Here is a 1,787-nt window from a genome sequence, read left to right as displayed (position 1 = left end):
CGGCTCCTCCTATGCCCCTCGTCGGTCTGTCGCTGACATCTGCCCCTCCCCGCCCTCCCCCTGCCTCTCCCCCCCCCCTGGTCCAGACCCGTCTCAAGACCCAGTACAAGTACCGCCTCGTGGTGGAGGATAGCTTCGGCTTCGGCACCCTCGGGAAGACCGGGCGCGGTGCGGTCGAGCACACCGGCGCCGACATGGGCAAGGTGGACTTCTATGTGGCGTCGCTGGCCAACTCGCTGGCTGGTGCTGGCGGTTTTGTGGCCGGTGCCACGGATGTCATTGATCACCAGCGCCTGGCCGGCCTGGGGTATACCTTCTCTGCGTCGATGCCGGCCATCATGGCGCGGGCGTCGCTGCGCGCGCTGAAGATCCTGCGCGACGAGCCGGAGGCTCTGATCGGCCGGCTGCGCGCCAACACCGCGCACTTCCGCCAGGCCCTGACGCACCAGCTGAAGGCCGCCGGGTTGCAGGACACCGTGGAGCTGCCGGGCGTGGTGGAGTCCCCGGCCGTGCATGTGCGCCTTGTCCATGGGTCGCCGCTGCTGGCCAAGCTCGGGGACGATCGCTTCGATGAGGAGTGCCTCCTGGAGGCGGTGGTCACGCGGGCGCGTGTCGGGGCCGATGTCGTCGACCCGGCCGAGGCCGAAGCCGCCGAGGCCGCCTTCGCCAAGGAGACCGCCGTCGGGCAGATGTGGCCCTCGCTGGCCGGCACGACGCAGGAGGATCTCACCCTGCCGGCCGATGCCGAGAAGGCCGCCGCCCTGGCTTCTGCCACCTTGCTCAATGGGCTTCCCCATGGTGGCGTGGTCTTCACCCGGGCCAAGTATGCCCTGGACCAGGAGCTGCCGGTTCCGCCGCCCGCTTCCATCCGGGTGGTCATCTCGGCGGCCCACGGCCAGGCTGAGCTCGACCGCGCGGCCGCCGTGCTGGCCAAGTCCCTGAAGCTGGTCATCTCGGAGCGGTTCGCTTGAGCGAGAGCGAGAGCGAGAGAGAAGGGCGCGTAGCGAAGGGGCAGGCGTGCAAGAAGAAAGGAGCCGGAGGAGCCACCACCGATGCCCGTGCGTGCGCGGTGTTCGCCGCCTGACGCGCGGGGGGAGAGCGGGCCAGAGGAGCATGTTCTCCCTCCCCCCCCCCCCCCCTCCGCCTGGGAAGTGCCTTTGCCTGGTGGTTGCGAATGCTGCTGCCGCTGATGCTGCTGCCGTCCTCGTTGTTGTTGTTGTTGATATCCTTCCCCTCCTTCCCCTCCTTCCCCTCCGCGTCCTCCACATCCACCGCCTCCTCCTCCTCCACCTCCTCCTCTTCCATCGCGTTCCTTTCGACTTGAGGAGCGTGTATCGAAAGGGGGGGGGGATCAGGGGAGGACTCGCTGTCGGAGCAGAGATCCCTCTCCCTGCGACAATAGAAAACACGATTCAGAAGGCCGCCATGGCGCTTGTGGTGGACATGTCCTGGGCTTCGGGTGCGGGGCGGCAGTCGGGGCAGTCGGGGCAGTCCCGATCGGGGGCGCCGTGGCGACGATGGGGGGGACGTGCCCAGCCGCGCGTCGGGGGCGCGACTCAGGGATGGTGCACAAAATACAAGGGCGCCGGGGCGGGGGCCGGGGGCCGGGGGAGCATGCAGGCCGGCCGGGCGTGTCCGTGTGTTTCCCCCTCCATGGCGCGGACCCGGGCCGAGCAGAACGCAGACCCTACTCCACACGTGATCGTTCGTAGGGTTGGAGGCCTTGGCAGCGATCTCTGCCCCGTCGTCGGCACTCTTCCAGCGTGAGCGTGGCGGGGGGGGGGGGG

At 69.2% G+C, this 1,787-nt stretch overlaps 2 protein-coding genes across 2 annotated transcripts in view; both read left to right on the top strand.

Annotated features, from left to right (window-relative positions):
* The window catches only part of H696_02606 (hypothetical protein), a 2,708-nt gene extending 1,561 nt beyond the window's left edge, over positions 1-1,147 (top strand). Inside the window, exon 5 of the mRNA XM_009496517.1 lies at positions 87-1,147. Within this exon, the coding sequence (XP_009494792.1) occupies positions 87-971 (885 nt within the window). The 3' untranslated portion in view covers positions 972-1,147. The remainder of the gene's footprint in view (positions 1-86) is intronic.
* A 278-nt stretch (positions 1,148-1,425) lies between these two features.
* Positions 1,426-1,787, top strand: part of H696_02605 (hypothetical protein) — a gene marked incomplete at both ends in the record, with an annotated part of 2,053 nt that continues 1,691 nt past the window's right edge. The window contains one exon of the mRNA XM_009496516.1: positions 1,426-1,459. Coding sequence (XP_009494791.1) covers positions 1,426-1,459 — 34 coding nt within the window. The remainder of the gene's footprint in view (positions 1,460-1,787) is intronic.

This window comes from Fonticula alba, assembly GCF_000388065.1.
Source record: "Fonticula alba strain ATCC 38817 unplaced genomic scaffold supercont2.4, whole genome shotgun sequence".
NCBI lineage: Eukaryota > Rotosphaerida > Fonticulaceae > Fonticula > Fonticula alba.
This window is presented reverse-complemented; position numbering and strand designations above follow the sequence as displayed.